Source organism: Chiloscyllium punctatum, chromosome 2, assembly GCF_047496795.1.
Source record: "Chiloscyllium punctatum isolate Juve2018m chromosome 2, sChiPun1.3, whole genome shotgun sequence".
Lineage (NCBI taxonomy): Eukaryota > Metazoa > Chordata > Chondrichthyes > Orectolobiformes > Hemiscylliidae > Chiloscyllium > Chiloscyllium punctatum.
In genome coordinates, this window is record NC_092740.1 from 14,535,117 (window position 1) to 14,563,008 (window position 27,892).

Here is a 27,892-nt window from a genome sequence, read left to right on the forward strand (position 1 = left end):
CAAATAACCTGTTGGACTATAACAAGGTGTTTGTGTGATTTTTAACTTTCTCCACTCCAGTCCAACACCGGCACCTCCACAAAATGAATGCCAACATTGTATTTTCCTTCCTTACTGCCTGAATTAGGACTGGCAAGTCCTTTTGTGCTTCAGATTTCCGAAGGCTTTCCCCATTTCGTGCATAGTCGATGCCTCTGTTCTTCCCACCAAAGTGCATAACCTCACATTATATTCTATCTGCCCCTTCTTTGCCCACTCCCCTAGTTTCTGCGACACCCTTCCCCTTCTGCGACCTCCCTGCTTCCTCAACACTGCCTCCCCCTCATCCAAATTATTAATGTTTTAATATGAATAGTTGTGGTCCAAACACTGATCCTTGTGGAGCACCATTAGTCACTGGCTGCCATTCTGCAAAAGACACCTTTCTGCTGACACTCTGCCTTCTGCCAGTCAGCCAATCCTCTATCCATATCTGTACCTTTCCTCTGACACCATGGGCTTTCATCTTGTTGAGCAGTCTCCTGTGTTGCACCTTGTCAAAGGTTTTCTGGAAACCCAAGTAGATCATGACCACTGGCTCACCTTTGTCAGAGTTGGTTATTACCTCCTCAAAGCATCCTAACAGATTTGTCAGGTACAGCTTCTCCTTGACAATTCATTCTGACGCAGTCTTATTTTACTATATGCTTCTGAGTACTCTGCATCCCGTCCTTGATAATGGATCTCAAATCTTGGTAATGATTGAAGTCAGGTGAACTGGCCTATAGTTTTCTGCCTTCTGCCCCCTCCCTCCTTTTAAACAGGGGTGTTACATTCACCATTCTCCAGTCGACTGGCACCTTCCATTATTCCAATGATTCCGAAAAGGTCATTTCCAGTGCCTGCACAATCTCCGCTGCTATCTCCTTCAGTACTTGGGGTGTAGTTGATCTGGTCTAAGTGATTTTAGATTAGATTAGATTCCCTACAGTGTGGAAACAGGCCCTTCGGCCCAACAAGTCCACACCGACCCTCTGAAGTGCAACCCACCCAGACCCATTCCCTTACATTTGCCCCTGACTAATGCACCTAACACTACAGGCAATTTAGCATGGCCAATTCACCTAACCTGCACATTATCCACCTTCAGACCTTTTGGCTTCCCCAGCATCCTCTCCTTAGTGATAGCCACTGCACTCACCTCTGCCCCCTGACACTCTCTAAGTTCTGGTAGACTACAGGTGTCTGTCTTCTACTGTGAAAACTGAAGCAAAGTATCCAGTCAGTTCCTCTGCCATTTCTCTGTTCCCAAATACTGCTTCTCTAGTGTCCAATGCTTGTGTCTCTTTTGACTTTAAATACCTTAAACTCTTGCAGTCTTTTTATCTTACAAGCTAGCTTACACTTATTTTTTTTTAAGTTGTCTTCTAGTTTTTAAAGACTTCCCAAATCATCTGGCTTCCCTCTGATCTTTACCACATCGGTGTCTGTCTTCAGCTGCATTTAAAAGCAGCAGTGGAATGTCCTCTCCAATAAAACACTCTAAAATTCACTTCTTATTATTAAGCTTTATTAAGGATTCAGTGTTTTCTTTTTGGTTGTATGAAAGGTCTTGGGATGTTTTGTAATATTATAGATGCTATACAAAAAAAACTTTAGTTTTTGAGCCCTATCATTCATCACAAGCAGAAAAACCTTTTGGTTTTCTTTGTTTAATATAATAAGACATATATGTAATTTACATATGCTTAATATCAGAAAATAATGAAGCATCCTGGGCACATTTTTGGCCTAGGCACAATTTTTAAGATCTGCATTTCCATGAACTATTCACAGGAACTTGAAGAAATCCTGCAGCAAGTAAGTCACCATCTCACTCTCCACAGCCTGTCCATTGTCTACAAGGCACAAGTCAGGAGTGTGACAGATTACTTCTCACGTGCCTGGTTGAGTTCAGATTCAGCAATACTCAAGAAGTTTGACACCATCTAGGACATGCTTTGGGTGTGACCCTTGGTTACACCCGAAATGTTGACTACTTCATCTCCTGATGCTTGCTCTGTTCTTCCACCCTCCTACCTGTCTACTTTGGATTCCAGCATCTGCAGTTTTTTTCGTCTCTAACCATCTAAGACACAGCAGCCCATGTGATTGGCTCAACAAACATCCATTCTCTCCACTGTGGGTGCTTAGTAGCAGCACTACCATCTAGAAGATGCACTGCATGAATTAACCAAGGTCCTCAGACAGCACCTTCCGAATCAACATCCACTTCACCTTTAAATAGAAGAGCAGTAGATTTGTATGAACTGCACCATCTTCAAGTTCCCCTCCTAGCCAATCACCATCCTGACTTGGAGATATATCGCAAAAGTTCTGGAACCCCCTTTGTGGTGGCATGGTAGATAAACTGCAGTACATAGACTGCAGTGATTCATGAAGGCCTCTCACCATCACCAACTCATGGGCAACAATGTAGGGCCTGTTAAATGTTTGCCCAGCCATCAATGCCCAAATCCCATGAGTGAATTCAGGAAATTTCAGCTAACACTCTAGGGTCCATATCCACTTGCTTTCTGAGCAGTGCTGGAATAACTTCTTAAAGGAAACTGACTATTTGATATAGAAAGAAAATTCTTCACAAAGTAGCCAATGCCAATATGCCACTACTTATGAAATCCATACTTTAAAACTTATTTAAATAAATAGCTTCATCACACTGGAGTGGTGATTCAGCTTGTGGAATTTAAGTTCACTTTTTTTTCTTATTCACTCATAGAAAATGGGCATTGGTGGCTGTGCTAGTGAGAGTTGAACATGCAGTTAGTGTTGGTGACTGACAGCTATCATAGATTGCTGTTTGAAACAAACATCTCATGTTCTGCAGGGAACAGAATTTGCTGTCATAACCAGGACTGGCCTACTTATGATCCTGGGGACACAGAAATTAAATGATCTCTACAGTGGCCTAAGAAGCCAATCAGATAAAGGAAAATTAGTGACGAGCAAAAAATGTTGATGTTAACAGTGACATCCACATCTCTTGAAATAACTTTTTTGAAAGTTGCCAGAACTATCAGATTTACTGGACAATGATTAATGTTAACCCTTAAGTTTTTTTTATCCATTTAACAAGATGTTCTAGTCCTGGTTATTATGCAAATTAGGATGAGAGCATCACAGTAAACCATAATTGCTGGAGAAACTGAGCAGGTCTGGCAGCATTTCTGGAGAGAAAACAAGAGTCAACTTTTCAAATTCAGTGGCCACCCTTCTTCAGCAATTTCTGCTTTTGTTTCAGAGTTCTGGTGTCTTCAGTTTGTTTTTGTTTGAGATTGTAACAATTCAGGCAAGACGTGGTGAAAGTTAGCACTGAGTCAGACAGAAGTCAATGTCCTAAGTTAGTGTAGAGCTGATACCACATATAAAAACAAGATGTGGTAGGATGGAAAGCGCTCCTTTATGAAGGATTATACTGAAGATGTTGGAAATTTATCACCTGAAAGCTTTGATGTTTATTAAATCTGGATAGCATTGCAGTTGCCCATGAATGAAGTCTGAATTCTGGGTCCCTGCATATCCTGTGCAGAACTTGAGCCATTTAATTGACTAATCTTTGACAGATTAGAGTGGTGCTGGAAAAGCGCAGCAGGTCAGGCAGCATCCAAGGAGCAGGAAAATTGATGTTTTGGGCAAAAGCCCTTCATCAGGCTTTTTGCTTGAAATGTCGATTTTCCTGCTCCTCGGATGCTGCCTGGCCTACTGTGCTTTTCCAACAACACACTAATCTTGTCTCTAATGTCTAGCATCTGTAATACCCACTTCCACCTAACCTTTGACAGACTCTTGTCTTAGTAAGCCTGTGTCTGAAGAAATGTTCCTTCTGACATTCTCACTTAAACATTCAGTGAGAAGAAGAAATACTCTCTCCCTATTTGCTACCTCAATTCTTTTCATTCATGAATATTTCTAGTAGATATAACCCTTGGCTTTGCTAAGTTTGTTCAACTTGATCTATTTGAAACATTTATTAAATGAAATTGTTCTAGATTTAGGGCAGTCATCTTATTTGAGTTTACTTTTGCAGTTAGATGCGCAAAGTGACTTTTTTTTGTCTGAGGCACAAGGTCTCCATCATGTCACTAGTCCCCTTTTGAGCAAGTCTTGTGTCTTCATGGCAGTGTTACCACCTCAATTTTGAAAGGTGGATGATTTAAATGCCAGTTCCCACTGTCCCAGCAAGTGGAGCTCTGGATGGTTGATATCCAGTGGGTTATTCAATGTGCTCAGATGTTTCAAAAATTCTTATTTCATTAGAGACCAAATAGGACATATGAGATTTCAGCAATAAGGTTGAGAGTTGTGCTAATTAAAATAAGTTTGGACAAATTAGTTGCAGTTGATGGCCCGAAGGGTTATTAGTCAGTTGTAGAGCAATGCAAGTCTTAAAGAGTGGGCATTAGTGTACCGGCAAGTTATGCATGACCTCGAGTCTTTAAATTTATGCTATATCTGTATTCTAGGTCTGAGAATTAAATGTGAAGTACAAGACCAGTGGCTGATAAAATGAAAAATGAAAGTAGTATCTGAATACCAGAAAGTCCTGGAATTTCAAATAATAATGAAAATTAATATGACTTATTCAGCCTTTGAGGAGCCATGAAACACGTGTAAAGCTAAAGGAGTTCAAGTACATTGTTTTTGTCACTTGCAAATGGACTTACCTTGCATTTTTATCTATTTAGACACCCTTCACTTTTGGGCTGGGTCAGAGAGCACCGTACTCAACAGGAGAACGATGTCTTCTATGTCGAAGTGAACGCAAAGACTCTTCACTCTCAGAGAGTGGGATTACAAACCCAAACAAAATGGCACTTTCTACATCTCCAAAAACTAATAGCATGTTGCACCTTCCACTGTGGGTTTGCCCGGATTGCAGGCGCACAGTTGAAAAGGATGATCGGCAAGTTTCTCTAGAGCAGTCGCTAGTGGTAAGTAGGACTAATTTAATATTTGTCTTCCATAGGTTCAGCCTGGTGCTGCTTAATTTTTAAATTTCAGAATGTGTATGCTGTGTTTATTCCGGATTTCCTGTTTATTACCACTTTGCTGTCTTGGCCCAACCCACCCAAGCACTCCCATCTCTCCACTACATGTCACCTGTGATCCAAGTAGAATATTAGACAGACTGTTGTTGACTGTATAAAATGGGGAAATTTGTGTTTTTCTGTCTCTACCTTGTAATTGTGCAGTGTGATTTTAATTGTTGAAATGGTTAAAGGAATTTAATGAAAATACATTAACTCACTTGCTAACAATATTAGGCATGTGCATTTGAGATATACATGTAAATATTTCACAACTGAATTAACCAATAAGCATGTTGTTAGAATCACTGCTGAAATTGAACAGGTCTATGGAAGCATGAACATGCCATTTAGACAATAGGTGCAGGAGTAGGCCGTTCTGCCCTTCGAGCCTGCACCACCATTCAATATGATCATGGCTGATCATCCTTAATCAGTATCCTGTTCCTGCCTTACCTCCGTAACCCTTAATTCCACTATCCTTGAGAGCTCTATCCAACCCTTTCCTTAAATGAATCCAGAGACTGGGCCTCCACTGCCCTCTGGGGCAGAGCATTCCACACAGCTGCCACTCTCTGGGTGAAGAAGTTTCTCCTCATCTCTGTCCTAAATGGTATACCCCGTATTTTTAAATTGTGTCCTCTGGTTCGGCACTCACCCATCAGTGGAAACATGTTTCCTGCCTCCAGAGTGTCCAATCCTTTAATAATCTTGTATATCTCAATCAGATCCCCTCTCAGTCTTCTAAACTCTAAATTTAACCACCTCAAGCCTCTAGTTGTCTATACTGTTTGACATTTGGAACAAGAGTACAAACCCATTGTTCTATATTTCATGCAGTGCTTGGTTAACAACAATCGACTTGTCAATGTCTGTCTGCAAATTTGAGTTGGCCCAATATCCCCAGAATTGTGTGGAGTGGTTTCCAAATTTCTACTGGCCTTTGTTGTGAGAAGTTTCACTCTATGAAAAACATTGCTCTGAATATAAGGTTATTTTGTTCAGGATTCTATTATCAGAGGGAATCATTTTGCCATATTACAGACCTTAATATAATGAATCTTCGACCTTTTTGAAGCTTAAGGAACACAAAATAAGTCTCAGATGGTAACTCTTTAATTCATCCAAATGATAAAATGGTTTAATGTTGTATCTCTCTGAGGCCACCTTCCATGAGGTAGTGTACCTTAAATTGAATGCAGTGCTTCAGATGGGGTCTCATGGAGACTTTTGCAACTGAAGTAGTGCTTCCACCCATGAGTTCAAGCCCTCTTGATGGCAAAGGTTGACTGAGAAGGAAATGGCACAGATTCAAATTGGCAAAAGAAACTAAGATTATCTGAGACCAGGCTTTTTCTTGTGGTGAGTGGGCACCACCTGGAACTGCCTGAGTGTGGTAGAGGCAGGTTCAATTGAGGTATTCCAAAGCAAGTAAGACAGTTATTTGAAAATGTAAAATGTGTACATTTGTAGGGAGAAGGTGTAAGAACAGCATTAAAAGAAATTCTTATGAGAACCCCTACAGGTGCTTAATGATTCTGTGATAGCATGGATCTTTTACTTTGATATCTATGCATACCTTTTAATAATCTGTCTACATGGAATAAACAATTCCCTTATGCCTGCATAGCTCTCACACTCTCTTTGTAAGAATGTTTCTGATTTGTCGTCTTTGGATCTCAGATGCAGAGCTTCAGAAACCACATCTAGATTAGATAGGCATAACACACATCCTAACACAAATCCATTCACAGTCTCTCTCTGATCAGCTTGTACCATCAAGGTGTACAGTCACTTTGTCCCTGATAGTGGATTCCAGCAGATTCCTTATTGCTAATGGTGAACCACTTAGTCTGTTACTCTAACTTTTCTTAAATAAACTTGGCGATATTTGAAATCACCGATCCTTTGACAGAATTCCTGAATCTAGAGAATTTGGGTGAACCCATCTGTAGGAGGATAGTTATTAAAATTATGTAATGTGTACTATTATTCAGTAAACTGGCCTAGTGATGATGATATGGTTCAAAGGTAATTTTTCATTGGCCCTCATTGACCTTTGGAACAACTTTGTGCTCAGCAGTAGAATGCATTTTGGCACAAAACACTTGTAGACCAAGGCTTCCTGCACTCTATTCAAGTAATATTTCTTAATCCAAAGTTCCAATGCGTAGCCCTCACTGTTCCATTAAGAATTTTTCCACTCCTTATTAGCCTTTGCATGTCTGATGAGTGAGATTGCCACTTCAATACAAACCAAGAAGTATCTTGGTACTAATTTTGTTTGACATAAAGGCGTCTGCTCTTCGTTAGTCTGTGCTGTATTTGAGCTTTTTAAAAAAAAGTTTGGAAAAGAAGTCTATCAATTTGCTGCCCCATCTAATCTTGTTCTAGTTTTTAACACGCATGTTCTCAACCATTCTGTTTCATCGCATGCACACACTCTGGACCTCTCTCCATCAGCTCCACCCCTCAATCTTGATGCTGTTTATTATTTCTGGTTTTCTCTTTGTCTCATTTAACACTTCAACAAGAAAATTTTTCTTCCCCTTTCAAGTGTTAGAGAATGCAAGCTCCAAAAACACTGAGGGACTGGCATTGCTCTGAATTCTTCTTGTCTTCCTCTTCTCTTTAACTCCATCCCTCCTCCTAATCTTCCATTCTCTGCTGAAAGATTTGTGCTCAGCAGAGGACTTAGTTGTGTCCTAGTGTTGCCGCTGTGTCTTGATGCAGACTGGAGGAACGGTGATTTTCTACTTGATGATTTTAGAGTCTTCGGGACTCAGCATTGAGTTCAAAAACTTCAGAGCATGAACACCGTTGTCTTCTGATTCGATGCTACACGTGCCCTTTGCTCTCATTCTCTCACTCTTGGGTTTGCTCTGAATAGAGCTGACTTATTTTCTGCTATTCACGTGCAGCATTTGCATCTATTGTACATCTAGATTTTTCCTTTGACAGTCCATTTGTCTTTTGCTCTGGGCACCCTCACCATGTGTTACACTTGCACCACCTCCCTCTTTGCCATGAGCATAAAAACATAATTTTTCAGCCCATCTCCGTCCAAAGAAGAGACATTGGACTCAATGTTAATGCTGCTTCTCTGCAAATGCTGCCAGACCTGTTTCTCAAGTGCACTGTGTTTCCGTTTTAGACTTCCAGCATCTGCAGTATTTTCCTTTTATAGAGCTCTGCTTTCCGGCTTGCTCCCCAAATCCTTGACTTCCCTGAGACACCAAAAATCCCAGTCTTAAGTGTCTTAAATTGAGGCTCAACAACTCTAATGAGAAAAGAATTCCAAAGATGCACAACACTTTCAAGTGGGGATATTTCTCCTTCAGTTCGAAATGAACAGCACCATTTTGATGTGTCTCTGGCCCTGTATTTTAGATTCACTGAACATAAAAACAGTTAAGCTGCTTCATAATCTTGTTAATTTCAATAAGGTTGCCACTCCTTTTAAATACCAGAGATTATAACCTAATTTGGTCAGTTGTTCATCATAAAACAAGCATCACAATGCAGGGTTAATATATCCTTTTCTGTATCCTCTCCATTGCAAATATATATTTTCTTAAATGTAGAGGCCAAAACTATGTGCAGTACTCCAGATGTGGTCGTCTCAGAATCCTCTATAATTGTGAGAAGACTTCTGTATTCTTGTACTCCAATCCCCTGGCAACAAAGATGTTGTTATGAAACAAAAACAGAAATCGCTGGGAAATCTCAGCAGCTGTAACAGCATGCGTGGAGAGGAATTGGAGTCCAGCAACACATCTTCAAAACAAGGGTCATTGGACTTGGAAAGTTAACTCTCATTTCTCTCCACAGATGCTGCCAGATCTGAGATTTTCCAACAATTTTTTTGTTTCAGATTTTCAACTTTTTTTTTGTTCAACATGATAGCATGCGAATGCACCTTGCACAGGCATTTTCAAGCCTCCCAGAGCAGTAACATTTATTAGATTTGCACCAGTTTTCTTTAAACATCCTAGCTAAATTTGCTGATGATACAAGATAGATAGGAAACTAATTGTGAAGAGGACTTGAGGGCTGCAAAAAGATACAAGTATGAGTAGGCAAAGATCTGGCAAATAAAGTAATGTGTGGGAAAATGTGAAATTGTCTGTTTGGTAGGAAGGATGAAAGAAAAGCATGTTACCTAAATGTTAAGATTTTGCAAGGAATCTGGGTGTCTTCATGCAATAATTCAAACTGTTCGACTGGTTGGAATCTAATAGAATGCTATTGTTCTTTACTCTGGAATTGAATTCAGCAGGAGGGAGGTTATGTTTGAGTCAGATAAAGAGAAAATAGACTACACTAGACTTGTTTTTGACAGAACTACTGACCACCCAGTGGAAGTGTCCCCGGGCAACAGTGACCATAACTTGATTGAATTTTACATACAGTTTAAGGGGGAGAACTGTGGGTCCAAAACCACTATTTTGAATTTAAACAAAAAGAATTATAAAGTCATGAAAATTTAAGTTGAGAGAAGTCAATTGAGATACAATGACTAGCATTTAAGTGGATATCCCAGAAGGTACAGAATAGATACAAAGAACAGCGAGCATAGGTTTAAGGTAAAAGGTGTGTTTAAAGGAGACAAGAAGTAAGTTTTTTTTTATGCAGGTGGTGGTAAGTTCCTGGAATGCGCTGCCAGAGATGGAGGAGGAGGCAGATACGGTTGCAATGTTAAAGGCATCTTGACAGATATGATAGAGAAGGAATCAAGGGATACGGACCACGTAGAGTGACATTCCAACAAATAAATATTTATACAATTTGTGATTACCTAATATGAAAGATAGTACCAAACTCAAAGAAAAGACTTACGATTGTGCAAAGATAGGTGGCAGGTCAGAAAATTGGACAAAATATTTTAAAATAGCAATGACTTACTAAAAGAGGAATAAGGAAAAAAGCTAGAGTACAAGAGAAAGCTCGCCAAAAATATAAAAACAGGAAAAGTTTGTTATGACATTTCGAGAAAAGAGTTAACAAAGTAGCTTGTCCTAAGAAAATGAGATTTCAAAGTGGGAGCTAAAGAGATGGAAGATGAACAGTTTTGCCTTTGTCTTAACTGGAGAGAATACATGTAGTCATTCCAGCTGTAAATCAGAAATAGAAAGGGAGGGTGAAAATTGCAGTTATCAAGTATTGAGCAATTATTGGAACTGTCAGTTGACAAGGCCCCAAGTTTTGAGTCTTAAAAGATCTAGTTAGTGAGATAGTTGAGATGTTGGGTTTTATTTTCTGATGTTCATTCAATTCGTGGAAGGTTCCTTCAGATTTAAAAATAGGTGATGTCAGTCATTTAGTTAAGAAGTGAGGGAGGCAGAAAATAGGAAGCTACAGGCCAGTTAGCTTAGCATTTGTCATAGGGAAAATGTTGGAAACTATTACTAGAAACATTTTAACAGCAATTGGATAATTTCAAGGTACTCAGGCAGAATTCTGTCAAAGGGAAATCATGTTTAACTAATTTGTTGGAATTATTTGAAGAGTTAACTTGTGCTATAGATAAAGAGGATCTAGTGTATTTGAATTTACAGAAGACATTTGAAAAGATTATTGTGAAAAATGAAAGCTCATGGTGTCGAGGGTACGGTATTGGCTAAGATTGGTTTGCTAACAGGAAATAGTAAGAATAAATGGATCTTTCTTAGGCCAGCACAGAGGTTGATGCTGGTGTCTCGGATGTTTTTCTTCAATGATTTGAATGAAGGGACCAAAGGTGTGGGGCTAAATTTGCTGCTGACTGAAAGATGGGTAAGAAGATGAGTTGTGAAGAGGAAATAAGGAACCTACAAAGGAATATAGATAGTTAACTGAGCAGACTGCATTTACCGGATCTTTGTCCAATGTGGGAAAGAGTGAAGTTGCCTATTTTGCCAGAAAGAATAGAGAAAAGCATGGTGAATGGTAGGACGTTAGAGTTCTCAGTTGCAAGAAATTTGGGTGTTCTTGTCTATGAATTACAAAGATTAGTACGTGTACAGTAAGTAATCAGGAAAGATAATATAATTTTATGATTTAGTACAAGGGGAATTGAATATAAGAGTAGTGAGGTTGTGCTTCAGTTATGCAGCATATGCAGTAAGACTGCCTCTGGAATACAGTATACAGTGCTGGTGACCATACTTATGGAAGGATTTTTGTGTATTGGAAGCAGTTCAGAGACAAAGATTGTTGGAATTGTGGATAGTGTAGAAGGTTGTCAAAGGACACATTGGGATATACATCAGTTGCAGATATGGCTGAGAAATGGCAAATATAGTTTAATCCAGATAAGTGTAAGGTGCTGCACTTTGGGAGATGAAATGTTAAGGAAAAGCATACAGGTAATAGCAGAACCCTGAGCAGTATTCTGTGTGTAGAGGGAACTTAGGGTTTCAAGACACAACGTTTTGTGGGCGGCATAGTGGTCAGCACTGCTGCCTCACAGCGCCGGAGACCCGAGTTCAATTCCCACCTCAGGCGACTGTCTGTGTGGAGTTTGCACATTCTCCCCGTGGCTGCGTGGGTTTCCTCCGGGTGCTCTGGTTTCCTCCCACAGTCCAAAAAATGTGCAGTTTAGGTGAATTGGCCATGCTAAATTGCCTGTAGTGTTAGGTGTAGGGGAATGGGTCTGGGTGGGTTGCACTTTGGCGGGTTGGTGTGGACTCGTTGGGCCGAAGGGTTTGTTTCCACACTGTAAGTAATCTAATCTAATAACACCCTGACTCTTGTATTGAATTCCCTGATCAATCTGTGTGCCTGGTCACTTTCAGGGAGCTATGGACTTGAACCCCCAAGAACTGAGGCTCATCATTTTAAAAAGGACATGCCTGTTTTCTCTCTCTCTCTCTCTACCTCACACGCGCGTGCGCGCACACACAAATCCTATGGGGTAAATTTGCATTTGCAGAATTGTATTTGTAGATACATTCTATTTTGCTCAAAAAATACACAATCTGCAGGCAGTCAATCCATGTGACTTTTATAAATTCCTACTTTGGAAATAGAATCAGTGTGACTCAAGATTGGCATACAAACAGACTCTAACTCACTTCTTTATGTGAGCTGAGATGTCATCTTTTTAAAATAAAACTTTGTTATCTCTGGAATGTGACTTAAAAGAAGTTCTGGGATTTTACATATTCACGAATCGAAACCTGTAGTCCATTCTAAAAGATGAAAGACTTAATAGCAATCTAGGTTTAATCAATATATTGTATCAGTTGCATGAAACTATGATCTTGTGCAAAAGATTTTGTGTTTTATGATGGTATCCCACTGGCTACCTGACGAAGGAGCAGCGCTCCAAAAGCTAGTACTTCCGAATAAACCTGTTGGACTATAACCTGGTGTTGTGTGATTTTTAACTTTGCCTGCTTAAGGCAGAAATGAGAGAAAAAAAATTAATGCTTCAGAGTTTTTGGAATTCTTCAAAACCAGTAGATACAGAAAACATTAAATAATTCTAAGGCAGGTTAGACATCTCCTTGATTACGAAAGAGAACAAAGATTTTTGGGGATATTCAGATATATAAAGTTGTTGTTCAAGTTGGATCAGCCATGATCTTACTGAATGGTAGAGCAGGCTTGAAGGGCCAAATAATCTTCTCCCTTTCCTGGTATGAAAGTTAGTAAAACACATTTTGCATTAATATCATAATCTTAATGAAAGGATTTCTCAAGGATCTCCAGATTGTTATAGGGAAAGAACTAATCAGGAAAAGCACTTCAGAGGAAATCTCTAATGACGGTGGTAGAGTACCATCTTGTTATGTTGCTACACATTTTCTCCTCATTGTTCATGCAGGCTGTGGCTTAAGGGTTGAGGATTTCAGATCTTCAGGCTGTATGCATCTGCAGTCAAGGATATTCCTTGGGAGTGTTGTCTCTCAATTATAGTCAACAGAATTTATTTTGGTGTCTCTTCACTTGTGGAGAAAAATCTTCCAGTAGCTGACACCAACCCTCAACCACTTGAGACACAGCTAAGCATGCCATGTTTCAGTGACTTCTGATAGGAAGTATTCCTTTAGATCATGACAGAACTCCAGCATGTCAGTCTCACCAGTATGAGCAATCACTGAGGCAAGCTTGATTGCAAGCTACAGTCTGAACTGTATAAAAGTTCACTTTGACTTCTTTTCTGCTCCTTTCTGGAAGAAGCCATGTCCTGGGGTGCAGTGGTGTGCTTTCTCCATTCTACCCTTGAAGTAACTTGCCTCTTATGCTGGGTAGAGCAATACCATAGAGCAGGGACAGTCTGCTCATACTGCTACGTCTCAGTTAGCCAGCAACTCCTCTGCAAATTGTGTCGAGGCAGGACAGCTCAGGCTAATTCTTCGTAAAGTTCTGTGGTCAGTTCCACATTTTGAGCAATCCAGCTCCCTTAAGAGATTTGTTTCTGGATGACATCATGTTTAAAGCTTAGCATGCTGACGATTACACCAAGGTAAACTGGTTAAAAGTTGTGTGCTCATGTTCAATGATGGTGGATTGTGTCTGTGGTCAGTTTCAGAAAAATGGAAGAAAGAGTGGTAGCATTTGCAGAGGTTAAATTGTGGTGCCATGGAGTACGAGGGCAAAAATTTGGAATCGTTGCATGAATGAAGATGACATCATTGAAGAGCCGCCTGAATAAGGAATAGAAGCAGGGAATGTGTGAGCAGTCAGGCTCAAATAAGTCTTTTATTGATGAATGCAATAGTTATGTCTGGTTAGCTCCTGCGTGATCTGCCCAGCAAACCAAAGGGAAGAGAGAGCCTGGAGTTTTCTATCGTAGGAATAGTGAACCAACTTCAAACTCAGGAAATGTAGGTTTGAAAGTTTTTGGCAAACTCAGTTTGAGAGATTTTGGTAACACTGGATTGCACGTATATTTTATTTTATTGATGCAACATAGACTTTCCATTGTTAAAAGATTACCAGTTAGCCTGGTAGTGGTGCTGAATAAGCAGTTCAAACTTTTTTCAAAGTGATATGTTTTGAATATGATTTGCAAAGTGTGTTGCTGGAACCAGGTTGGCTCAGAAGCTGAATGAATTTGATCCATAGTTGAGAATGGTGTTATACAGAAGACATTTCTGTGCTGTAATGGAAAAACTATAGCCTTCAATTTCACGCCAAACCTTAAGAGCGCTAGGTGTAATTCAGGAGAAACTTATTTACCTAAAGTTTCATAAGATTGTAGCACTTGCTCCCACAGGGGAAAGCCACACAAGCATTTGAGGGAGAAGGGTGTTGGAGATTATAATGGTAGATTTAGATGAGAAAAAAATGGGAGGAGGCTTGATTGAAATATTAAAAACTGGATTGGATTGATTGGGCCTGATGATCTGTTTCTGTGCTACATGTTCGAACTTGAAACAAAATGTCTCAAGCGAGATTCTTTTTCTGGACACCACAAAAATGATGCTCAAATATTTAGCAGTTTGTTTTGTCCTGTAAAAATGGAGGTAAAATGAACATTGCAAGATGCTTTAATTGTCTACTTGAGGGACCACAAACCTCTTCTTGTGTTTGACACCTCCGATGCACAGTTGAGAAGTTAACAAACTCTTCAAGTTGACAATGCTGGCATTGTGTTTCTGCCCTGCTGATATTTACAGTGCTCTGAGGTTTTTCTTGGCAGTTTAACGGTTCTACTTCTAGTTACCTTAGGGTTCAAGATGGGTTTTAGATCCTGTGGTCTATTGTTAACCACAAAGCATAAACATTCTGTGATGCGATTCATTTCTAATGTATAGGCCTGTTTTAAATGTGCAACAGGTCATGAACCTCATTGTTGGAAAGTATTTTGCAATGAACGTTAGTGTTTGATAATACTTAGAAGTCCCTCAGTGCTACAAATCCCCTCATGTCATTCCATCCATGAAGTTTGTTGTGTTGTTTTCTTTAGTGCAGATTGTGGTGAAAGCTCATAATATGTTATTTGGAAACTTGGGTTCGATAGGAGAGGAAAGATGAATTTGAGTCTTTAGTTCTGTGAAGGGCAGAATTTAATAAACAGCAACATTTCCAAGAAATCATATGATTTTAGATAAATGGGCTACAAGCTATCTGAGGAGATAATGACTGGGGTGTTTGGTGACTTGTGTTTTACAGCCCAGAGTGTGAAAGAGAAGATAGGTGAAAACAAATCTTTAATGTCAAAGGTGTTGTTATGAGCAAATCACTTGAAAGATGGATGATAATTTTTTTTTAAGGAGTTTGGATTTCAAGCTATTGGCATGAGAGTTTGGTCTATTTGTGTGAAGGGGTTTAATGACTGACACAAAATAATAATTGTCGTTTCATAACCATGATTTGTCAGACTGCAGCTGACTGCCTTCTGGAGTGTTAATGGAAATTTGTTCGTATTGTGGGGTCTACAACAAGAAGGAAAACAAATTTAAGCCATTTTAACTAGCAGAAGTTAACATGAACAGGCTTACAAAAGTTAAAAGCTTCTGAATGCAATTTGAAGAAAACCTGACTAGAACCAGGCACAAGCATGATCTCTATTAGGGAAAGGAATCTGTTCAGAGCAGTTACAGAAATGCGTTAGCTCAGTATAAGGACGTAAGCTTTTGAAAGCTTCCGAACTAGGATAAAACAGATAACTGCAGATGCTGGAAATCTGAAACAAAAACAGAAATTGCTGATGGGACTCCGATCTGGCAGCATCTGTGGTGACAAAGCAAAGTTAGAGTTTCAAGTTCAATGACACTTCATAACTTGAGCACCTCTTCAGACTAGGGTGTTCTAGTTAGGAATTTGCTTTGGTTCTTCAAAGATGAGATCTCAGCTGAGACAGTCAAAAGGTTTGGCAGCTCATATGACAGGAACTGAAAAGAAGCAGTGAAGTCACCCTCCAGTTCTTATGGGGATGGAAATATTCCCTGGATTTTGATTAACTGTAAATTAATGGTGTTGGGAGTAAATGAGATTATTTTGCTGCATGTTTGAAATCTTTTAAACTCTGTTCTATGTAGATAGTGTAGTTTGTTTTATTTTTTTCCTTTTGCATAATAAACTTGGTTTATTGTTGAATCCAAACCTGAAGCTGATGCGCTTATGTTTCAATGAAAGGACCATGTCAAATTTAGAAGTTGGTCTGTCAAGTCAGATGTTATTCATCTGACATATAGTGACGGAGTCTTAATGTCGGCTGAGATCAAAACCAGGCTCTTGGGGCTGGGGAAGATGTCCTGAGTTGCTTAAAAGAAAGCCAGAAACAGAAGGATGTCAGAGAGGAAGATAATCTACAAGGTGTTCATGACAGTGTTAACGAGCCCATTTAAGAAATGGGTGAGCTGAGTTAGCTTGTTTAAGAGTTTAAGGAGGCAATGTCAACAAAATAAATTAAGATTGAGTAAATAATTCCTGTTCCAGTGAAAGGAAAGGCTGGTAGGTGAAGGGAATGCTGGATGACTAAAGAAATTGAAGATTTGGTTAAGAAAAAGAAGGAAGGATATGTCAGGTATAGACCAGATAGATCGAGTGAATCTTTAGAAGAGTATAAAGAAAGTAGGAGTGTACTTAAGAGGGAAATCAGGAGAGCAAAAAGGGGACATGAGATAGAGTTGGCAAATAGTGTTAAGGAGAATTCAAAGGGTTTTTACAAATACATTAAGGACAAAAGGGTAACCATGGAGAGAATAGGGCCTCTGAAAGATTAGCAAGGTGGCCTTTGTGTGGAATTGCAGGAGATGGGGGAGATATTAAATGAGTATTTTGCATCAGTGTTTACTGTGGAAAAGGACATGGAAGAGAGAGAATGTGAGGAAATAAATAGTGACATCTTGAAAAATGTCCATATTATAGAGCAGGAAGTGCTGAATGTCTTGAAACTCAAAAGCGCATAAATCCCCAGGACCTGATCAGGTGTATCCTAGAACTCTGTGGGAAGCTAGGGAAGTGATTGCTGGCACCCTTGCTGAGATATTTGTACCACTGATAGTCACAGGTGAGATGCCAGAAGACTGGAGGTTGGCTAACGTGGTGCCACTGTTTAAGAAGGGTGGTAAGTACAAGCCAGGGAACTATAGACCAGTGAGACTGACATCGGTGGTGGGCAAGTTGTTGGAGGGAATCCTGAGGGACAGGATGTACATGTATTTGGAAAGGCAAGGACTGATTAGGGATAGTCAAAATAGCTTTGCGCGTGGGAAGTGATGTCTCTCAAACTTGATTGAATTTTTTGAAGAAGTAACAAAGAAAATTGATGAGGGCAGAGCGGTGGATGTGATCTATATGAATTTCAGTGAGGCTTTTGATAAGATTCCTCATGGAGGACTGGTTACCAAGATTAGATCTCATGGAATACAGGGGGAACTAGCCATTTGGATACAGAACTGGCTCAAAGGTAGAAGACAGAAGGTGTTGGTGGAGAGTTGTTTTTCAGACTGGAGGCCTGTGACCATTGGAGTGCCACAAGGATCGGTCTGTGTCCACTACTTTTCGTCATCTATATAAATGACGTAGGATGTGAGCATGAGGTACAGTTAGTAAGTTTGCAGATGACACCAAAATTTGAGGTGTAGTGGACAGCGAAGAGGGTTACCTCAGACTACAACAGGATCTGGACCAGATGGGCCAATGGGTTGAGAAGTGGCAGATGGAGTTTAATTTAGATAAATGTAAGATGCTGCCTTTTGGGAAAGCAAATCTTAGCAAGACTTAATGGTAAGGTCTTAGGGAATGTTACTGAACAAAGAGACCTTGGAGTGCAGATTCATAGCTCATTGAAAGTGGAGTTGCAGGTAGATAGGGTAGTGAAGAAGGCGTTTAGTATGCTTTTGTTTATTGGTCAGAGTATAGAGTACAGGAGTTGGGAGGTCATGTTGCAGCTGTACAGGACATTGGTTAGGCCACTTTTGGAATATTGCATATGATTCTGGTTTCCTTCCTATTGGAAGGATGTTGTGAAACTTGAAAGGGTTCAGGAAAGATTTACAAGGATGTTGCCAGGGCTGAAGGATTTGAACTGAAGGGAAAGGTTGAATAGGCTGGGGCAGTTTTCCTTGGAGCATTGGAAGCTGAGGGGTGACCTTATAGATGCTAATAAAATCACGAGGGGCATGGATAGGATAGACAACGTCTTTTCCCTGTGGTGGGGAAATCCAGAACTAGAGGGCATAGATTTAGGGTGAGAGGGGAAAGCTATAAAAGAGACCCAAGGGGCAACCTTTTCATGCAGAGGGTGGTATGCGTATGGAATGAGCTGCCAGGAGAAGTGGTGGAGGCTGGTACAATTGCAGCATTTAAAAGGCATCTGGATGGGGATATGAATAGGAAGGGTTTGGAGGGATATGGGCCGGGTGCTGCCAGGTGGGGCTAGATTGGCTTGGGATATCTGGTCGGCATGGACGAGTTGGACCGAAGGGTCTGTTTCCATGTTGTACATCTCTATGACTCTGACTCTATAAGGAGGTATGCTAAAAATAAATCAGTTACAGTTGTGCCAGCTGAAGAAAAGCTTTAGCATTGAGGCAGATCTCACTCTGCTCCTGAGGTTTAGGTGTCTCTAAGGGGTAAAAGGTTGAATCTTTATAATGTTTTTAATAATATCCAGAGAATTCTTGTATACTGTAATATAGTTTCTTTTGTGTACCTTTGTGAACATATTCAGTCACTGACCTCCATGGTAAAGAAAAAAAAATTAAAGCCAGGTTTCACTCTGACTGGACTGTGATTATAACAAAATTAGTTGGCTGGGCTTCTCTGTAAGCGCTTTCTAATTTTCTTCTCATGGGCAGAACCCTTGGATGTCAGTGTAATGTGATCTGGGTCAGCTATTTCAGAGAGCAGTTTGAAATCAACCACATTCTGAGGGTCTAGAATCAAATATAAGCCAGCCCAGGTCAGGATGCCACACTTATTTCCCCAGACAATCTGGTGAACCAGCTGGCTTTTGGCCTTAACTACATTCAAAGATGGTTTCACTGTCACCGTTGTGGAGACCAGCTTCCCATTTCAGATTTATTTTATTTTCTAGCTTCTGACCTGCACTGAACAGCCACAATATTCATGTGACTGGTCCGGTTAGGTTTTGGAGTGTATTGATGGGAACATACAGCAGTGGTAATCCTGCTGAAAATCAAAGTGAGATGATTCGACTCATCATTGTTAGTCATTGGCCAGCACTTGTGTGGTGGGAATGCTGTTTGCCTTGTATCAGTTCACTTCATGCTGAGGATACCCTCCACCATATTGTGCGGTGCTATCACTATACTAAATGGAAACATTTAGAACAGAGCTCAGAAGAACTGAGGGGCTTGTCGTATTTATTCATAGATCCCCTGTAGGTGGCAGGGCAGGTTAAGAGAGTAGTTAAGACAGCATAAAGAATGCTTGTCTTTATCAGTCGTGGCATAGATAAAAAGAGTAGGAAGGTTGTTGTGAAGTCATACAAAACTTTGATAGGCCACAGTGTCATCCCATTTTCCCCCCCTCAGTCGAAGCAAAATGTTCAGAGACACAGTATAGTTTTACCTTTATCTTTATTCCAGGCCCTGGAGGGAGAGAGAGCGATCACCCATGCGCACAGAGACATAGTCATTTTACAGGGAGGAGCTTCCAGATGAGGGGCGGCATGGTGGCACAGTGGTTAGCACTGCTGTCTCAGTGCCAGAGACTCGGGTTCAATTCCTGCCTCAGGCGACTGACTGTGTGGAGTTTGCACATTCTCCCCGTGTCTGCGTGGGTTTCCTCCGGGTACTCCAGTTTCCTCCCGCAATCCAAAAATGTGCAGGTTAGATGAATTGACCATGCTAAATTGCCCGTAGAGTTTGGGTGGGTTGCGCTTCGGCAGGTCGATGTGGATTTGTTGGCCTGAAGGGCCTGTTTCCACACTGTAAGTAATCTAATCTAATCTTAGACAACATACATACTAATTGGGTGACCGTTACAATCAACGAGTATCAATAGTAAAGATTGAGCCATTTGGTGTTACACAATGAGTAACTGGCTTCACATAATGAATACTTTTCACCTTGTTAAACTGACCTTTCACTGAATGCTACCTCACCTTGTTAAATGGCTTCTCATAATGAATGCTTTTCCTCCTTGTTAACCCATAACCCTTGCCTGCAACACCCCATTGTTAACTAAGTTCTTATCTGAGTCATGCTCAGCTGAACTTCTTGTTTCACAAAACTCAGAACTTAACTCTTTCCCTGCCTGTTTATACCCTATACACATTCTCAACAGCAGGAGTAGTGTGCACAGTTCTGGCCACTGCACTATAGGAAGGATTTTGTTACATTGAAAGGATTGCAAAGGAGATTCACAGGTTTGTTGATGGAGAGGTTTAGTTATGGAGAGAGGCTGGATAAGCTTGGGTAATATACTGTGGAGCAAAGAAGGCAATGAGGTATCTTATTGAGGGGCATGGGCAAGGTGAATTGAATAGAATAGTTTAAGTTCTGTTTACTTTAGTTGAAGGGTCAGTAACAAGGGATGTATTTTTAAGGTGAAAGGCTGGAGATTTAGAGGGCATTTGAGGAACAATTGTCATCTAGAGGGTGGTGGGAATTTGGAATACACTAAGAGGGTAGTTGTGGTGGGAAACTTCACAACCTTAAAAAAACAATGTGGATGAGCACTTGAAATATGGTAACGCTCAAGGTTCTGGCCTTAGTGGTGGAAAGTGGAACTAATGTAGATTTTAGCGTATTTTTTTGTCAGACTTGATAGACTGAAGAGCCTGTATGCTTCTATGATTCTCTAATTCAATGAATGTGAAATTATCTATTTTGGTACCAACATATCTCTGCAATCTCCTCATAGTTCACCCTCCCACCTAAATTCGTGCTGTCTGCAAGCTGAGGGATATTACATTTGGTTCACTTATCTAAATCATTAACATATACTGTCATTCCTCCGTAGATGCAAGAGTTCCGTTCCTGACAGCCCCTGCAAATGATGAAATTTGCGAGTGTGGAGTTTGTTAAAACATACTGGATAAAAATTGTAGATATACAAGTTTTGCTCACAGATGTTGAATTTCGTTGTTAGTTAGTTTGTGACATGAATAGGCAAATCCACGAATCGTGATCTTGCGAATACAGAGGATTTACTCTGTTGTGTATATCTGGGGTCTAAGCATTTATCCCTGTGGTACCTTCCTAGTCAATGGTCACCGCTTGGAAAAAGGCCAGTTTCTTCCTATCCCTGTTCTGTCATTACCATAAAGGCAAAGATCAACTCTGGTTTGTTGATGAGGACAGGAAACCATGCTGGGTCCGGCACAAAGAATATTTAAGAATTATGTGTCTATCAGATGAAGCTACAGCACAGACTACTTGCATTCCAAACAGCAGAAGCAGCATGCAATAGGCAGAGTGAGCAATCCTAAATCAAATTAAAATTCTGCCAGCCTGCCACATCTAACTATGAATGATTAACCACTACCCAGTGGTTAATGCTGCAGTGGAATTTGTTGCTCAACAGTTTCCCCAAATGATCCTGATTGGCCATTCAATCCATTTTCTTTTATTTCTTTGCTTTCTCTAAAGATTTTGCACAGCTATATTCGCTTCCTGTTCCAGATATTTGGATGATAGAGTAAGTGTGAAATGGTTGTAGATGATGTCAGCACATTCTGTTGTACTCTAGTTTTGGTGGATCCAATATATTGTTTACATCGCACAGAACATGTGTGGACAAGGCAAATTCAGTTTATCTTGTGTTTTGTCTTTTGGTTGAGACATTAAGGGCCTGTGTTCCTCCCTCATAATCCTTAAGAGTTACCTTGGACATGATTCCAGAAGAAGCAAAGAGTTCTCCCTGGTTTTGTGTTCAATATTTATCCCCCAACTAACATCACTAAAAAGAATGTTCTGTTGACCTAATTGCAAATCGTGGGAGCTTGCTGTGTGGGAAATGGCTGCTGTGTTATGACAGGATAAATGCATTGTCTTTCACTACCCCATGACTCTGCAGGTCACAACATACACAATCACCTGATGAAGGAGTGTCGCTCCGAAAGCTAGTGTGCTTCCAATTAAACCTGTTGGACTATAACCTGGTGTTGTGTGATTTTTAACTTTAGATTTAATTGGTTCATAAGACCAGACATATTCTTTCAGTATATCAGACTTTGAACCAAATAAATGATAACCAGGATTCTGCAATAAATACAAACATTGGTTTATATAAAACAAAACTTATTGTACAGACACTGAATTTATTAATACTGTTTACAATCTGAAAATATAAATGTTTAAGTCTGGGACGGCACGGTGGCTCAGTAGTTTGCACTGCTGCCTCACAGCGCCAGGGACCCGGGTTCGATTCCTGCCTCAGGTGACATTCTTCCCACGTGGGTTTCCTCCGGGTGCTCTGGTTTCCTCCCACAGTCCAAAGATGTGTAGGTCAGGTGAATTGGCCATGCTAAATTGCCCATGGTGTTAGGTGCATTAGTTGGGGGTAAACATAGGGTAGGGGGAATGGGTCTGGGTGGATTACTCTTCGGAGCATCTATGTGGACTTGTTGGGCCGAAGGGCCTGTTTCCATACTGTAGGGAATCTAATCTAAGTAACCCAAAACACAAACACGTGCACTCTGACCATAATATGTAGGAGCAGAAGTAGGCCATTCAGCCCAAATAATGAGCTCCACTGTTCAATGAAACCATATTGATCTGATAATTCTCAACTCAACTTTCCTGCCTTATCTCCGTGTTGTATACAAGGGTCCCATACTGGACCTACAACAGAAACAGGACAACTGAACTGATTTTTTTTCTTTCAGTCGGCTCGTCCCCAACTTAAATCCAAACGTTCTTGGAATAATGTTCCTGTATCCTCCAAGACAGCATAACCTCTGAGGGTCTGTGAATGCCAATTGGCTTGCAAATATGTTGACTTCTCGTACCAGAGATCTATGCTGTAACAGGTAAAACTTGAGGGAACATAATCTTTGAGCAGAGCTAGCACTCTTCCAGTAGTAAAAAGTTATTTTCCCTTAAGTGAGTTCAAGCAAACAAGACCAGTAATTATCTAGAGACATGAATTTCCAAGATGCACCTTGTTTTTCAAAAAAAATTCACATGTATTTTCACTTTTTTTAAGAAAGTCAGTTGAGGTGTCCACTTCCTCAAATGCAGTTTTACAAAACTTGAGAATAAAGCCTTCATTGTAATTGCAAAAATAATTACACTTCACAAAAAGTACCTCATTGGCAGGAATGTGTTTTCAACAGCCTGAGGTCTTGAAAGATGCTCTTGAATTGCAATTTCTTTTTCTTTAGTTTTGGTTGCAGATGTACTTTTCAGATGTAAGCTATTCTGCTAGCTGAAGAAATCAGTGTAGAAGTTGCTTGGATAATTTGTGGTTTGATTTGTAATCTTCTTTCATGACATGTTCAGTGTGTTGCTGTCACAGATGTGAAGAATATGCTCTATTGAGATTCATTCCCATCTGTTTTCACATGGTACACTTCATTATTTGTGAAAGCGGGTTGTGCGTAGCTGTTCAGGTTTGGCATCTTGTGTGCTCTAGTCATGGTGCAATAGCAAAGAATTTAATCAAACATGGAAAATTCAATAAAACATGCATAGAGTTTTCATAAAAACAGCCTCATTAATGTTCCTTACACCATTCTTAATAACAAAAGAAATTTTAAGGTGCATAAATCTTTTGGTAGCACAGCATTCTCTCAATGGTTCATGGCGCAATGTTGAACATTTTGCAATAAATAGTGTATTTTATGAGATCAGACCTATCAGTAATACTATTTTTGCTGAAATGTTGCTTTTACTTGACATTCATTGCATTAACTTTGTTTAAATATAGTCTTTGTTTCTGATATCAGTGACATTTGGAGTCTGCTTGATATAATGGCTGAAACCAATAGTCATTTGATTTGTGAAGTTTGATCAAGTCCTGGTTTTGTTATGATAGGATCACATGGTGTCTTGCATGTTTATGATAACTTGTATGATGTATCTGTCACCTAAGTTGATTTTCTTCCCCCGCCCATTCTGTAACCAATTTTAGTTCACTTTTCTTTCATGTTTTTCCCATCCCCTCCACTTTCCCCTGATTATGTCTAAGTTTGTTTCTAGGCCCCATATTGAGATCCTTCAGGCTTGGGTCACTCTGGCTTGAGCCCCAGCTTGTTTTAAAGAAACCCATTTTTTGTCCACGCTCAAATCTGTAAGAACTTGAGAAATATGAGCAGGAGTAAACTGTTTGTGCCTTTTTGAGATTGATCTTCCATTTAGTAAGATCACAGTTGAGGAATCTTCAACTTCTCCTTCCTGCTTCTCTAATTTTTGAGCCCCATGAAAGGTGATTGACATCAGTCTTGAGTATCTCAGTAATTGATCATCTGCAAGTTTCTGACATAGTCTCTCATAATTGCAGCCCTGTGAGTGAAGAAATTTCTCTCCATCTCAGTCTTTGAGTTGACTGTTTAACCTTAGATTATGACCTGTTATACAGTTACATCTGTCAGGCCAGGTAAAACTTTCTAGTTGTTTTACAATTTCTTGTCTGCAATATGATTCTCTCTCCCTCTAAATTCAAGGAATTATAAGCAAAACACTATGATGCTGGAAATTTGAAACAAACAATTCTGGAGAAACTCATATCTGGCAGCATCTGTGAAGAGAGAAACAGTTCAGTCTGACACTTTTGCTCTAAAGAAGAATCATACTGAACTCAATTTTTTAATTCACTTTTGAGGGTGTCATAGAACGTAAACTTTAGAACATTACAGCGCAGTACAGGCTCTTTGGCTCTTGATGTTGTGCTGATGTGTGGAACCAATCTGAAGCCCATCTAACCAACGCTATTCCATTCTTGTCCATATGTCTATCCAGTGATCATTAAATAACCTTAAAGTTGGCGAGTCTACTAGTTTTTGAGAAGGTGACCAAACAGGTAGATGAGAGTAAACCGGTTGATTTGGTGTATATGGATTTCAGCAAGGCGTTTGATAAGGTTCCCCACAGTAGGCTATTGTACAAAATGCGGAGGAATGGGATTGTGGGAGATATAGCAGTTTGGATCAGTAATTGGCTTGCTGAAAGAAGACAGAGGGTGGTGGTTAATGGGAAATGTTCATGCTGGAGTCCAGTTACTAGCGGTGTACCACACGGGTCGGTGTTGGGTCCGCTGCTGTTTGTCATTTTTATAAACGACCTGGATGAGGGCGTAGAAGGGTGGGTTAGTAAATTTGCAGACGACACTAAGGTCGGTGGAGTTGTGGATACTGATGAAGGATGTAGTAGGTTACAGAGAGACATAGATAAGCTGCAGAGCTGGGCTGAGAGGTGGCAAATGGAGTTTAATGCGGACAAGTGTGAAGTGATTCACTTTGGTCAGAGTAACCGGAATGCAAAGTACTGGGCTAATGGTAAGATTCTTGGTAGTGTTGATAAGCAGAGAGATCTCGGTGTCCAGGTACATAGATCCTTGAAAGTTGCTACCCAGATTGACAGGGTTGTTAAGAAGGCATACAGCTTTTATTAACAGAGGGATCAGTTCCAGAACCATGAGGCTATGCTACAGCTGTACAGAATTCTAGTGCGGCCGCACTTGGAGTATTGTGTACAGTTCTGGTCACCGCATTATAAGAAGATTGTGGAAGCTTTGGAAAGGGTGAAGAGGAGGTTTACTAAGATGTTGCCTGATATGGAAGGAATGTCTTACGAGGAAAGGCTGAGGGCCTTGAGGTTGTTTTCGTTAGAAGAAGGTTGAGAGGTGACTTAATAGAGACACATAAGATAATCAGAGGGTTAGATAGGGTGGACAGGGGGAGCCTTTTTCCAAGAATGGTGACGGCAAGCACGAGGTGGGGCTTTAAATTGAGGGGTGATAGATAAAGGACAGATGTCAGAGGTAGTTTTTTTACTCAGAGTAGTAAGGGTATGGAATGCTTTGCCTGCAACAGTAGTAGATTCGCCAACTTTAAGTAAATTTAAGTTGTCATTGGACAAGCATATGGGCGTACATGGAATAGTGTAAGTTAGATGGGCTTCAGATTGATATGACAGGTCGGCACAACATCGAGGACCGAAGGGCCTGTACTGCGCTGTTATGTTCTATGTACTGTTGCAGGCAGTGCATTCCATGCCTCTACTACTGCGTAAAGAAACTATCTCTGACATTTGTCTTCTATCTATCATCCCTCAATTTAAAGCTATATCCCCTCATGCTAGCCATAACCATCCAAGGAAAAAGTCTCTCACTGTCCAATCTATCCGATTATCTTATGTCTCAATTAACCTTTATATCATCATTGTCTACAGGAATACTGCCTCTCAACCTCCTTCTCTCTCAGGAAAATAGCCTCAAGTCCTTCAGCCTTTTCTTATAAGACCTGTCCTCCACACCAGGCAACCTCCTAGTAAATCTCTTCTGAGCCCTTTCCAAAGCTTCCACGTGTTTCCTATAATGCAGTGACCAGAACTATACGCAATGCTCCAAATGTGGCCGCACCAGAGTTTTGTACAGCTGCAGCGTGATCTCATGGTTCTGAAACTCAATCCCTTTACCTAATAAAAGCTAACACACTGTATTCCTTCTGAACAACCCTATCAACCTGGGTGGCAACTTTCAAGGATCTGTGTACCTGGACACTCAAATCTCTCTTTCATCTACACTACCAAGAATCTTACCATTAACCCAGTACTCTGCATTCCTGTTACTCCTTCCAATGGGAATCACCTTACACTTTTCTGCAGTAAACTCTATTTTCCGCCTCTCAGCCCAGCTCTGCAGCTTATCTATGTCTCTCTGTAACCTACAACATCCTTCGTCACTATTCACAACTCTACCGACCTTAGTGTCATCTGCAAATTTACTAACTCATCCTTCTATGCCCTCATCCAGGTCATTTATGAAAACAACAAACAAGAATGGATCCAAAACAGATCCTTGCAGTACCCACAAGGAACTGAACTTTAAGATGAACATTTCTATCAATCACCACTCTTTTTTCAGCTAGCCAATTTCTGATCTAAGCCACTAAATCACCCTCAATCCCCTGCCTCCATATTTTGTGTAAAAGCCCACCATGGGGAACTTTATCAAACGCTTTAATGAAATTCAGATACACCACATCAACTGCTTTACTCTCATCCACCTGTTTGATCACCTTCTCAAAGAAATCAATAAGTTTTGTGAGGCAGGACCTACCCTTCACAACAATGAATTGGCTATCACTAATCAACTTATTTCTTCCTGGGTGGTTATAAATCCTGTCTCTTATAAACTTTTCCAACACTTTACCCACAACTGAAGTAAGGCTCACAGGTCTATAATTTCCAGGGTTGTTTCTGCTCCCCTTCTTGAACAAGGGAACATTTGCTATCATCAAGTCTTCTGGCACTATTCCTGTAGACAATGATGATATAAAGATTAAAACCAAAGGCTCGGCAATCTCCCAGAGAATCAGAGGATAAATCCCATCCAGTCCAGGAGACTTACCTATTTTTGCACCTTCCAGAATTGCTAACACCTTGTCGTTATGCACCTCAATCCCATCTAGTCTAGTAGACTGTATCTCAGTATTTTTCTTGACCACATTGTCTTTTTCTAACGTGAATACTGACGAAAGGTATTCATTTAGCACTTCCCTTATCTTCCATGACTCCACGCACAATTTTCCACTACTGTGCTTGATTGGCCCTAACCTTACTCTAGTCATTCTTTTATTCCTGATATACCTCTAGAAAGCCTTAGAGTTTTCCTTGATCCTATCCGCCAGTAACTTCTCATATCCCCTCCTGGCTGCTCTTACCTCTCTCTTGAGGTCTTTAAGCCACCTTCTTCCTCTTGACAAGAAATTCAACTGCCTTAATAAACCATGGCTCCCGGGCTTGACAAATTCC

General features: G+C 40.3%; 1 protein-coding gene across 2 annotated transcripts in view; it reads left to right on the plus strand.

Moving 5' to 3' along the window:
• The window catches only part of fam193a (family with sequence similarity 193 member A), a 230,067-nt gene that overhangs the window by 101,700 nt on the left and 100,475 nt on the right, over positions 1-27,892 (plus strand). For both annotated transcript variants that reach the window (XM_072593910.1, XM_072593918.1), the window contains exon 3: positions 4,725-4,970. In XM_072593910.1, the coding sequence (XP_072450011.1) occupies positions 4,725-4,970 (246 nt within the window). The remainder of the gene's footprint in view (positions 1-4,724; positions 4,971-27,892) is intronic.